A 12,348-nucleotide genomic window follows, 5' to 3' on the forward strand; every position below is an offset into this window, starting at 1 on the left:
TAGGAGCAGCCTGCTTTTGCTGGTGGTGTTGACATGGAACCAAAAACCTGTACACTGCCCCCTGGGGGTCACCTTGTGTATGAGAGAAGGAAACGCTGAGAACCAGGGGTTCCTGGTTTTTGCACAGCTATTTTTCTAAACAATACCCAAACTGAGCAGCAGCCATTGAAGAACTCTTACAAGGTCACATGATACCTGAGGAGACCTGAACTCAGAATGGACGCTTCCTGGCTTTTCAAGAGGGCCATTGGTTTTAAACTGGAGAGGGTAATACGGATTGTGACAACTGTGTCTCAGAGGTAGGAGGAGGCCTGAGCTCATTCCAGGTCCCCTTCTGTCCCTCAGGGCCACTCCCCTCATCCTGAGAGCTGCACTATTTGTCCCCTCAACCCTGCCCAACTGCAGATGCTAGGACCTGACAACACCTACCGCAACCTCCATCAAGCCCACAGAGTCCACGTGGACATCTCACAGAGATGGTGCAGTAAACGTCCATGAGCGACACCCTGACTTACAAGCAATTCTAGGCTGCTTTTACCTTCTGGCTCTCTTTCCCCGTCAAAACACACACACACACACACACACACACACACACACACACACACACACACACACAACTTCTGGATTTATGCTTTTCCCAGATGAACACACAAGCAGTCATAAACAGGGTGGTCGCATCGGGGGGCCCACAGAGAAAGCTAATCCGAGTTTGCTTCCTGATTTTTCTTGTTCTAGAAACCACCCAGGTGCACTCTCTGTCTCTCTCCGTCTCTCCGTCTCTCTGTCTCTCTGTCTCTCTGTCTCTCTGTCTCTGTCTCTCTCTCTCTGTGCGCGCGCGCGCGTGCACGCGCAATAGGGTGAGAGGTGAGGGAAGGGAGGCTACAGGATTGATTATGACTTATTAAAGTATTGGAACACCGACTGAATCATCACAGTCAAAAAATAAATAGCTGTAACTCGATGCGACACATCTCCCACTTCTTACAAGTCCCTCTTTGCTCCCGCAGAGCGCCCCAGCGCGCGTAGGCGGAACGGTTGGGCTGGGGCTGGGTCAGACCAGCAAGCAGTGACTGACAGACTAAATTAAAGCAAGGAGAGACTGCATGGCCCCGGGGCCTCCAGTTGGGAGACCGGTGGAGCCCGCGGAGCCCGCTGGCTGCGGGAACTGAAGCCAGGTGCGACACCCACACCTGCAGGCGCCTGCATGGAGACTCGCCTGCCGTTTTCACCCCTCTTTTTCTCTGCCCTTAGCCTGGCTCTGCAACCTGTGCCCTGTTCCCGGGACTGGTCCGTGGTAGGCACGGCTTTGCAAACTTGAGAACGTGCCTTAAAGGTCCCGGAGCTAGTCTAGGTCACCCCAGTCGCCACACCAGCTGCCTGCAATTTGCTGGGTAAAACCGGACCAAGTCTCTGAAATCGGAGACAAAGCCAGCACGTCCTCATCGGGAGGAGTCGTGGGGACACTGACATCGCTTCACCATCCACCAGCATCCAGATCCGCTGACTTATCCTCACTGGGCGCCCTCGGCCACCCGCGGATTTCTCCACTCTCCTCACCAGGTCCTACAGGACTCGGCAGGCGGAGCCAAGCTGCCGTGACGTCACGGGTGGGGGCGTGGGGAAGTGTGCCCGGGGGCTGCCACCCGCCCCGGCCAATGCTAGCGGCGCAGCCACCGGCACGCTGGCGAGGCCACCGGCCCCTGGAGCACCAGTCCGCCGCTGGGCGTCGATGATCTACAGGCCAGGGTAGCTCTACCGGGGCCCACGCAAGCTCTCTCAGACGCCAGGAGGGCCAGCACGAGCCAGACTGGGAAGCTGCGAGCCCGAGAGCTACTGCGGAGCGCCAAACACCCCCTAAACCTGCTGCGCTCCCGGGCGCCCGGCTGGGTAAAGGACAGCTTCTGGGAGCTAGAGAACACAGAGAAGCGAGTGCTCGTGGAAAAGCAAGGTGAGGGGTGCGTGTGTGCATATGTGCGTGTCACAGAGAGATGCAGGGAGGGACAACACACTTTGGGCACCTACATGCATCTGCACCGGGGATAGACCGCCGATTCCGGCGACCTGCATATTAGTTAGTCCCGGCGTGCAAATTCTCTGCTTTTGTGCCTTTGGAGGTGACAGGTGGGTGAAAGAGGCGTACCCTGGTGTCTGGGGTGGAAAGGTAGTGTGTTCCGGGACGGATTTGCCCAAGAACGATGGCGTGTGCCCTGCGAGCCCGAGTGTCCAGGTGGTAGCTGTGATGGGGACAACTTGTTTCCCAGCCACCTGCGAAACAGCCCTGGTCCAAGGAAAATGAGATCAGCTAAAGGAGAAGGGGCATGCCAAGTGCCACTACAGGGTCCACACCCTGAGACCTAAGTTAGGGAGGGACGGGTGATGGGAACGTCACCGGAAAGTAGATTCTTCCTGGCTTTTTAACGCCCGATGGGGAGGCGGCCCAGATTCGTATGCGGTCAGGTACCCCCCAACCCCCACACACACCCGCCGCCCTCAGGCAGAGACTCTGTCTAGATTGGAGAGAACCAACTACTGAATGGTCAGGTCCTCGGGCGACTGCCCGTCCCCGGCACCTCAGTCCCCTCTGCGTTTCGAAGCTGGACGTACAAGCACCTCAGTCCACTCTCCCTTAGTCTTTCTAGAAACGGTGGGGATCCATTAGGGAACACTTTGTTCCCAGGGTCAGCGAGTTATGGCCCCAAATATTTTCCCCACACTAACTCTGTCTTTCTGAGGCTCACTTAGCCACCATCACCCCCATGGTGAGGGGCACTCTAGCGCCATGGTGGACGCTGCTACTGTCTAAGCTAAAACCAACTGAAGTTCCAACCTCAGATTCTTGGAGGGGTGTGTGTGTGTGTGTGTGTGTGTGTGTGTGTGTGTGTGTGTGTAAGCGTCTGGCAGGCTTGGGGGTGGGGAGGTCTTGAGGGCTCACAACAGAAAGATGTTGGAAAGAAACTAAAACCGGGAAGGATCTCACGTAAGCCACCTCTCACTCCTCTGGTTCTGGAACACTCTGTGGGAATGGGAGAGGGGATTCCTGAGTGGAAATCCTTCTTTCCATCAGAGCCAGGACTCTCTCAGGGGAAAGCACCCACCAAGCCACAGGCCAGTATTTTACAGCTATGATACCGGAAAAAGACAAAGCAGAGACTCCGACTTCCCGGTACATTTCATTTAACCACAATTCAACAAGTATCGACTGGTGGCATTTGGAATTCACTTTCGGTGAGACAATCAGAAAAGGAAAAGAAGCCACTTGGGGATCTTGGGCTTGTTATATAGGACTCCTGGGTTCTAAGCTCATGTCTTCCTTGGACATGGGGTTCCCAGCATGTAACCCCCATCCACCTTCCAAGACTTCTCTCCCCAAAGTGTGTGTCAGCCAATTTCAAAGAAAAGTGACACCCCCCCCACCCCTTGCCATTCATTCTGGTTCTGCACAAAGGGCACAGTTAGGGCTGAAGAGCTCCATCGGGCCTTTTACCACCTCTGATTCTTCTTTCCCTTCCTCTTCTTCCTCCTCCTCCCCCTCCCCCGCTCCTCCTCCTTTTGGCTCCAGCAGGGATTCCAAGGCCTAGGGGTCTTCAGTGCTAGTCAGACACTGAAGCACCCTCTCACGGTCCATAGATGGCACAAGCTAATGGTTACTGTGAGGCCCCACTGTAAGCAGATTGAATGGGATTCTGGGTCTATAGAATTAAGTCACTGAGATGGCAAAGGAGGAAAAAGACAGCGGAAATAACCTGAGTTAATCTGGGGATACTAAAAGGAGTTTCTTTACAGCTTCTGGTTGCTTGCTTCCCCAACGTAGACCCAATGCTATGGGTCCCCAACACGCAAATGCGAAAACCCCAGACCTCGATGTGCCAAGCACGTGCTGGGGAAATGAATGCAGAAAGAAAAGGCAGGCTGGCGTCTGGCAGTGAGAATGAAGCAGAGACAGAGGTGGGCAAGAATCCCACCTGCCTGTTGCTTGCGACAGCTTTAGCTTCCCCTTGCAGCCTCTACCGGCATTAGGCAGTCACTTGGAAAAGCCCTCTGCTTAAATGTGTCAGGCACGTGAGCTAGGGATGCTGGACATCCAGCCCTTGACCAGCTCTCCTCTTCCTGGATGGACCTCCTGCCCTGAGCCCTTCACTCTTCAGACACACAAGACTCAGCCCTCAACTTTCCGAGGAACCCCCAGGGAAGGGCTGTGCCTTACTCTCCTTTGTTCATAAGATTTACTTGCGTGCAAGTCACACATCATGTGACTTGACACCCTTCTCCTCCCCGACTGAAGAATTAGCTGCTATAGCTCCCCAGCGCAGTGACATGCACACGCACGCACGCACGCACGCGCGCGCGCACACAGACGTTGTATAACTGTGTAAATCACTTCATTATGGGTTGATCTGGTGCTTTACATCTTAGGCCAAGTCAACAGAATTCTCATTATTTTCTCAGCATGGAGGTCCCTCGAGTCAGTGGCTTCAAACTAAGGCCCAGGTACCAGCCCCCAGTTTCCATCCACTGAGCGTCACTTGGACATGGTGAGAATCACAAAAGGCTTGGGGCCAGGTGGCTCCGTGTCCAAGTGCCCACTCCACCAAGGGACTTTGAGTCTCTAAGCCTCAGTTTCCACTGAAGAAGGACAGAATCCTCACCTCCCAGTGAAGGGGACAATGGGTGTGAATGGACTCCATCAGTTTTTAAAAGCATCTTTTGACATTCATGAAGAGCCCACATTCCTCACCTGGTTTCGTGGGTTTTTGTCCTAAGTCAGAGAACTGCAGGCAAACGTACCCCCCAACACCCCCCGCCCCCACAGAGGTGGAGTGGGGAGTGGAGAGCATTGAGTATTAGAAAACCAAAACCAAGAGGAGGAGGAAGTGGAGGAAGAAGGAGAGGAGGAAGTGGAGGAGGAGGAGGAGGAGGAGGAAGAGGAAGTGGAGGAAGAGGGAAAGGAGGAGGAGGAGGAGGGGAAGAAGGAAGATGAAGAGGAGGGGGGAAAAGAAAAGGAGAAAGGAGAAGAGGAAGAGGAGAAGGAAGAGGAGGAGGAAGCTGGGAGAAGAAGGAAGATGAGGAGGAGGAGGAGGAGGAGGAGGAGGAGGAGGAGGAGGAAAAGGAGGACAAGAGGAAGAAGAGGAGGAGGAAAGAGAAGGAAGAGAAGGAGGAGGAAGCTGGGGGGAGGAGGAGAAGAGGAAGAGGAGGAGGAGGAAAAGAGGAGGAAGAGAAGGAGGAGAAAGAAGAGGAGGGGGAGGAGTAGAAGAGGAAAAGGAGGAGGAGAAGGCCTAATGCATCATTTTTTTAAAAAAATATCAAAGAAAGCCAGACTCTTACTTTTAGTATTGAAGACTATAACTTGATTACTGTGTAGGCAGGTTTCAATAAATTAGACATGATGAGACAGTACAGATGGAGGGGTCGAATTTATGAGGCTCTGATTATGAGCCTGCACAATGCTAGGCGTTTGCACATACTTTCTCTTGACCTTCATGACACCCCCGTGTTGACAAAGGAGAGTTACAGCAGTTAAGGGCTGGGCATGAGGTCACATGAGGCTCAACCGTGAAGCCAAAGTTTGTTCTCCCCTTAAATTCATGGGTTTTCCCACCATGGGAGATCTCTGATTGAAAACTCAGCCAAGCAGACATCAAGCCAGCATTCTTAGGAACCCTGAATGCTGGTGTCAGACCCCTCCAGTGTCAGGGGCTGAAATCCTGCAAGATCTGCCTTTTTACAGTCTGGACCAGTCAATTCCTTAGGGGTCAAAGTCCATGTGTTTGAAGCCATAGCCGTCCGCCACATGTGCGTCATCTAGGATGATGGTTAAACTCAAACCCTTCCCCCGCCATTTGAAAAAGACCTCAAAAAGTCTGCAGGCTGGCAGGCGGGCTGGCAGCTAGAAAGAAAAATGAGAACTTGCTTTTCAATTGAAAATGCACAGAAGAGGAACAGGGATGGGAGCTCAAGGCTGGAACCCCAAGCACCAGAGGCCAAGGCATGGGGACAGCTGTGCGTGCAAAGTCAGCTAAGGCTACATAGTGAGCTCCAGGCTGGCTCGGCTCGGTGGCGGGAGAAAGATGGAGAGAGAGTGGGAGAAGGTTCAGTCAATAAAGTCCCTGGCTTACAAGCAAGAAGACCTGAGTTCAACCTTCAGAACCACATAAAACTGCCGGGAAGTGTGACGCGTGTATCTGTAATCATGGCGGTGGGGAGGCAGACACAGGTGAGTCTCTGAAGCTCACTGAACAGCTAGCCCAAGCTACACGGTGAAAAATCCTCACTCAAAAAGGGGTGGGGCACTGAACCTACTCAACAACAGTTAGGAGTGGTCTCTGGCCTACACACACGCGTACACACACACACATACACACACACACATACACACACACACATACACACACACATACACACAAACACACAGACACAAACATACACAAACACACACATACACACACAAACACACACACATACACACACATATACACACACACATACACACACATACACACACATACATACACACACAAACACACACACATACACAGAAACACACAAACACACACACACAAACACACACATATACACACACATACATACACACATACATACACACACAAACACACACATACACAAAACACACAAACACACACACACGCAAACACACACATATACACACACACATACACACACATACATACACACACATACATACACACACAAACACACACATATACACAAAACACACAAACACACACACACGCAAACACACACACATACACACACGCAAACACACACATACACATACATACACATACAAACACACACACATACACAGAAACACACACAAACACACACACACGCAAACACACACACACACACACACACACAGCAGCAGCAGCAGCACACATGAATACACAAAAGAAAGGGGTGGGGGACGTCTAACTAAGATGAACAAGAAGTAGTGTAATAGCCCAGGACTGACGGTTACCTTTTCTGCTTCTTTTCCCAGATGTCACGATAGACCCTTGGCCCCAGAGTCCACTGAGGTGAGAGGAAGATCTCTGGGCTGCTTGGTTCTAGGCGGACTGAAGAGCAGCCATGGAGTTGACCTCTGAGCAGTTCAATGGGAGCCAAGTGTGGATACCTTCTCCCTTTGACCTCAACGGCTCACTGGGGCCAAGCAATGGCTCCAACCAGACAGAGCCATACTACGACATGACAAGCAACGCGGTCCTCACGTTCATCTACTTCGTGGTGTGCGTGGTGGGGCTGTGCGGCAACACGCTCGTCATCTACGTCATCCTCCGCTACGCCAAGATGAAAACCATCACCAACATTTACATCCTCAACCTGGCCATCGCAGATGAACTCTTCATGCTGGGGCTGCCCTTCTTGGCCATGCAGGTGGCGCTGGTCCACTGGCCTTTTGGCAAGGCCATCTGCCGGGTGGTCATGACTGTGGACGGTATCAACCAGTTCACCAGTATCTTCTGCTTGACGGTCATGAGCATCGACCGTTACCTGGCCGTGGTCCACCCCATTAAGTCAGCCAAATGGAGGCGACCCCGGACAGCCAAGATGATCAACGTGGCTGTGTGGGGTGTGTCCCTGCTTGTCATTTTGCCCATCATGATATACGCTGGCCTCCGGAGCAACCAGTGGGGTAGGAGCAGCTGCACCATCAACTGGCCGGGCGAATCCGGGGCATGGTACACGGGTTTCATTATCTATGCCTTCATCCTGGGGTTCCTGGTACCCCTAACCATCATCTGTCTCTGCTACCTGTTCATCATCATCAAGGTGAAGTCCTCTGGGATCCGAGTGGGGTCGTCCAAGAGGAAAAAGTCAGAGAAAAAGGTGACCCGAATGGTATCCATCGTGGTGGCTGTCTTCATCTTCTGCTGGCTCCCCTTCTATATCTTCAATGTCTCGTCCGTGTCTGTGGCCATCAGCCCCACCCCTGCCCTGAAAGGCATGTTTGACTTTGTGGTTATCCTCACCTACGCCAACAGCTGCGCCAACCCCATCCTGTACGCCTTCTTGTCCGACAACTTCAAGAAGAGCTTCCAGAATGTTCTTTGCTTGGTCAAGGTGAGTGGTGCGGAGGATGGGGAGCGGAGCGACAGTAAGCAGGACAAATCCCGGCTGAATGAGACCACGGAGACCCAGAGGACCCTCCTCAATGGAGACCTCCAAACCAGTATCTGAAACAACCCGGGAACGCAACGTGCACACGCACTAGCCAAGCCCCGCCTCCTGGCAGTGCGAGCCCCATTCACCCGCTTCCTGCCTCCCCTACCCATCACACCCGGCTTTTCTAGAGCAGAGCGGGATTTGAGTCTGGCTTGTCCGAAAGTATACCCCTCTGGTCACATCTACCCCTAAAGTGAACGTTTTCGTGCAGGCAGACAATTCAAAGACTGGAGAAGAGGACACGATGGCCTGGGTGTGACCCGGTGGAAAGCAGCTACCCGGCAGAAACCGGAAAAACCAAAACTAAAATCAAAGTTCCGCGCGTGTACGTGTGCTTGCCCGCTATGTAATCTCGTGATCTGATATTTCCGTTTGTACATCACCTCCCCACCCCCACCCCGGTCTCTGCGGAGCCAGTATACACGTGTCCTGTGTTTGTAAACCCAAGTAGCTAGTTCATGTGCGTCTAGTATAGGTGGACATTTACCACAGCGCTGAACCTGACGACAAGGACTCACCATGTCAGAGTCAATCTAATCTAAGCTTCCAGCATCCCTCTTGCATGGGCCTTTCCCAGACCCAGGAGGAGCATGAGCAGTATGTTCATATAATAATACATTTTTGTAAAAAGAAAAAAAAAGAAGAAAAAAAAAGTTAAAAGTAAGGTAGTTTTGTGTTCTTTATCCTAGAGGGCCCCGATGCTATATAGGCTCCTAGCCTCACAGGTGCTGCGTCTGTGATGGGATGGGTGTCTCATCGATTTCAAACACATTAAGTCAGAGTGAGAAGAGACAGTGAGAACATTCTGTGAGAGTCAGAACTTAAACTCGAGTTTGCCTCTCAGATACGATCAGTTATTCATTTACCCGAAGGGACTTAAAGGGTTGTGGCCATAGATCATTGTGTTTATCGAGACAAAGTCTGCTTTGAGATCAGATTATAGTTTTCTCTCCTCAAATTCCTTTAGTTTCGGGGACCTTCGGGGTAGGGAGGGATCAGGAGCCTGAGAGGCAAGAATCAGACTACGATTACCATGGGCAAACAATTTTCTCCCCAACACGTACCCGTCCCTGTGTGAGTGCACACATGCAGGAGCCCGCGCACATAAATAAATAAATGAATAAATAAATAAATAAATAAATAAATAAATAAATAAATAAATAAAACAATGAAAAGAAATATGAAGTAGAATTATATCTCTAATGCCAGATAAGGCTTCTTAAAGAAAGAAAAGAGAAATGTAACTCCACAACTCTTTAAAGGCATTTTTTTGGGGTCTTCTTGTTCTCAGTTCGTTTTGGGGGGGCAGGCTGTTGGTTCTTCCTGTCTATGTATATGTAGTGTACACGTGTGTTTATGCCTGTGCCTGTGTGTGCACGTGTGTGCTTCTGTGTGTGTAAGTTGGAGGCTGACACTGCTGTCTCCTCCGTCATGATTTATGCTAGTTCACTGAGACATAGTCTCTTACTGAACACGGAGCCTTCCAGTGAAGTGAGCCAGTTTGTCCAGAGGACCCCATCTCCACCACTCAAGCACTGGTGTTGTAAACCATCTGCTGCGCCCAGATGACATTGTTATGAGCTCTGGGGATCCAGATTCAGGTCCTCACACTTGGGCGGCAAATGTGCTACCCAAATAAGCCATCTCCCCAGCTCTCAGAGGTATTTTCATGTATTTATTATTAATGGGGCAGAGACGCGCTGGCTGTGGCACATGTGTGGGTGTCAGTGAACAACTTTCTGGGACTGATCCCTGCCTTCCACCTTTATGTGGGTTGTGGGGACCGAATTCAGGTCACACGGCTTGCTCAGCGAGCACCTTCACCGGTGAAGTCATCGTCCCAGCTCACAAGCATGACTTCTAAAGAACTGGATACAGAGCTGGACATTATGGAATGCACAGAAGTGAAGACTCAGGAACGGTGCTTATGAAACATTAAATTAAGGCTCACTAAAGGAGGATACAGGTGTGTGCAGGGAAAGGCTAGGAGCCCCACCCTTCACAGGGACGGCTGTGTCACCACCTTCCTCAGCTGTATGCGCATGAAGTGTTGTCATACAGTTGATGTGATATTTGAATATGCTAATTAGGCTGTTCATTATTCATTAGATATGCTAATTAAGATGGTCCTCACACCAAGGGTGCTATTTTCCTCTTTGTGTACAAGTGACAAGAAGCGATTCAGCCCCCACCCGCTCGGTTGATCACAGCTCTAGGATATGAGGGAATCCAAGAGCAGGTGAGTGGATGCTGCTGCCGGCTCTGGGCTGGGTAAGCGTCCCGTTTACCATCCCGCATGTAGACTTCGAGTGCGCTTTAAAGTGTGCTTTCTTCTGGCTCCATAAGCAAGGACTGTTTAGTTCTCAGAATGGCTGGCTGCCCTACCCGTGCCTAGCTCACCTTAGTGGGCCGTGCAAATTCTGCGGCTGTGTCAATACCGAAAACTACTCCCCAAAACTACTTACTATTGCTCAGCAAGATACGTTCAGTGGGATTTATGATAGGCAAATAAATCCACCCCGAAGTAAAAGTGCAACCATAAACCAAGACTACAGGGACAATTGTTACAAAAAAAAAAAAAAGACAAGCGCACACAGAGAAATCCCAGACTGCTACCAAAGGCAAACTTAGTTACCAGTTCAACTGTGGGCTGGCTTCTCGGCAGCCATACCAAATAGTGAGTCACTGCTTCCTTTTCTTTTTGATACAAATAGGCAACAAATTGGAAGGAAGCTCTCCACAGATCCACCTTTACCATGGCCACAAATGGAAGTGCTCATCTTTGAAAAAACATGCCTTTTTTAATCCCCCACTCGGGGAGTGGCTCTGAGACACCCAGAGTGGTAGAGATATTTCGGGAAGACGGATAGTCCCAGTAACGCTGTAGCCTTCATGTCCTGTAGCTTGAGAAATGGCCTCCAACAGAGCTTTGATCCTAAGAAGCCGCCAATAACCTCACAATGGAATGTCTACGTGATGTCTGGGGGGGTACTCGGGCAACAGGATGGTCATTTGAAGGCAGAAGGAAGAGGACTTTAATATCCGTGGGACAGGGCTCGGAGGTGATCTCACAAAAGTTGAGAATGTACGCTCAGTCCCCAGAATCAACACAGAGGTCAAGTGCAAGTCGTGTGCTTGTGATTCCAGCAATGGTGAGCGGAGGTAGAGAGAAACGGACCTCTGGAAGCTTCACCAGACCCTACACGGTGAAGGTCCAGGCCAATGGGACCCTGTCTCAAAGAATAGATGTGCCTAGCGCTCAACACTTGAGGCTATCCTCTGACACACCACACACACACACACACACACACACACACACACAAACCCTGACGACACATAGCATGGGTACACATGAACACACACACACACACACACACACACACACACAAAACACATACACAAACACACACAAGATCAATAAATAATTAATTCCATCCAGATAAGCAATCTGGTCCCAGGATGTGGAAATTCATGTTTCACCTGTTAATCCACAGGTTATATTTATAATTTAATTAAAAATTTTGGGGTTGGGGATTTAGCTCAGTGGTAGAGCACCTGCCTAGCAAGCGCAAGGCCCTGGGTTCGGTCCTCAACTCCGAAAAAAAAAAAAAAAGAAAAAAGAAAAAAAATTAAATATATTATTTTATTTTATACACATGATTGTTTGCTTGCATGTATGTCTGTGTACCGTGTGCATGCCTGGTGCCTGTGGGAGCCAGAAGAGGGCATTGGATCTCCTGGAATGGGAGTTAGATAGTTGTAACCATGTAAATACTAGGAACCAGACCTGGGTCCTCTATAAGAACAGCCAGTGATCTTAGCCACTGAGCCATCTCTCCAGCCCCTGAAACATCTATTCTAAAGACGACTTGTTCTCTGGATTTCTTTTATCACAAAAAAAAAAAAGAAAGAAAGAAAAAAAAGAAAAGGAAGGAAAAAAAGAAAGAAAAGAAAAAAAGGAAAAAATCTTTTAATGTAAATGTTAACACAGATTTAGTTCAAAAAGTCACTCTTAGCTTCAATCCAACATCATGAAGACAGATCTAATGGATAAAGGGGAAGTGGGTACAATAAAAAGCAATGAATCAGGGCTGGAAGGTTAGCTCAGCCGTTAAGGGCGCTTGCTACTCTGGCAGAGTTTGCTTCCGAGGACACACGTTGGACAGC

At 50.3% G+C, this 12,348-nt stretch overlaps 2 protein-coding genes across 8 annotated transcripts in view; one reads left to right on the forward strand and one right to left on the reverse strand.

The window, feature by feature from the left end:
• The window catches only part of Slc39a11 (solute carrier family 39, member 11), a 409,809-nt gene that overhangs the window by 376,158 nt on the left and 21,303 nt on the right, over positions 1–12,348 (reverse strand). The window lies entirely within an intron of this gene.
• On the forward strand, positions 1,655–8,842 carry Sstr2 (somatostatin receptor 2). 2 transcript variants are annotated; one of them, XM_087573892.1, is made up of 3 exons: positions 1,655–1,948; positions 6,998–8,079; positions 8,393–8,842. In XM_087573892.1, the coding sequence occupies exons 2-3, from the start codon at positions 7,087–7,089 to the stop codon at positions 8,438–8,440; spliced, it is 1,041 nt and encodes a 346-aa protein (XP_087430018.1). In that variant the 5' UTR covers positions 1,655–1,948; positions 6,998–7,086; the 3' UTR covers positions 8,441–8,842. The 2 variants fall into 2 exon arrangements, with proteins under 2 accessions (XP_087430018.1, NP_062221.1); NM_019348.2 differs by having other exon boundaries at positions 1,670–1,948; positions 6,998–8,821.

Source organism: Rattus norvegicus, chromosome 10, assembly GCF_021556685.1.
Source record: "Rattus norvegicus strain SHRSP/BbbUtx chromosome 10, alternate assembly SHRSP_T2T, whole genome shotgun sequence".
Classification (NCBI taxonomy): Eukaryota; Metazoa; Chordata; class Mammalia; order Rodentia; family Muridae; genus Rattus; species Rattus norvegicus.

Coding starts and splice junctions, on each gene's coding strand:
- Sstr2 (NM_019348.2), top strand. CDS start 7,087: ATGGAGTTGACCTCTGAGCAGTTCAATGGGAGCCAAGTGTGGATACCT.